We start from the raw sequence: 272 nt of genomic DNA on the forward strand, positions 1-272 counted from the left end.
ACTCGTGGGACGCCAGGCCCATCAGCGTGCCCCAGTTTAAGCAGATGCTCTCAGACTGGTTCACAGTTCGAGGGTCTCCATTTAAGACCAAAAATGTGGAGCCACCATCACCTTTGCCCAGCAGCCCCGGCCAGACAAAGGGAGACTGGGCCGTGAACCAGGTGGTCCCCGACCTGGGCGGCTCCGGCGTGGCCTGCAGGGAGGCCTTTGCCGCCGCCTGCCACCTGCTGCTGGCCTGCGCCTCCTTCCCCCTCTACCTGTCCCAGGAGGAG

At 64.3% G+C, this 272-nt stretch overlaps 1 protein-coding gene across 1 annotated transcript in view; it reads left to right on the top strand.

Annotated features, from left to right (window-relative positions):
- The window catches only part of DOPEY2 (dopey family member 2), a 60,419-nt gene that overhangs the window by 29,262 nt on the left and 30,885 nt on the right, over window positions 1–272 (top strand). The window contains 1 exon segment of the mRNA XM_015570709.1: window positions 1–272. This exon segment is cut by the window's left edge and continues 26 nt beyond it; it is cut by the window's right edge and continues 28 nt beyond it. Within this exon segment, the coding sequence (XP_015426195.1) occupies window positions 1–272 (272 nt within the window).

The sequence above is a fragment of the Myotis davidii genome, unplaced genomic scaffold, assembly GCF_000327345.1.
Source record: "Myotis davidii unplaced genomic scaffold, ASM32734v1 scaffold227, whole genome shotgun sequence".
Taxonomy (NCBI): domain Eukaryota; kingdom Metazoa; phylum Chordata; class Mammalia; order Chiroptera; family Vespertilionidae; genus Myotis; species Myotis davidii.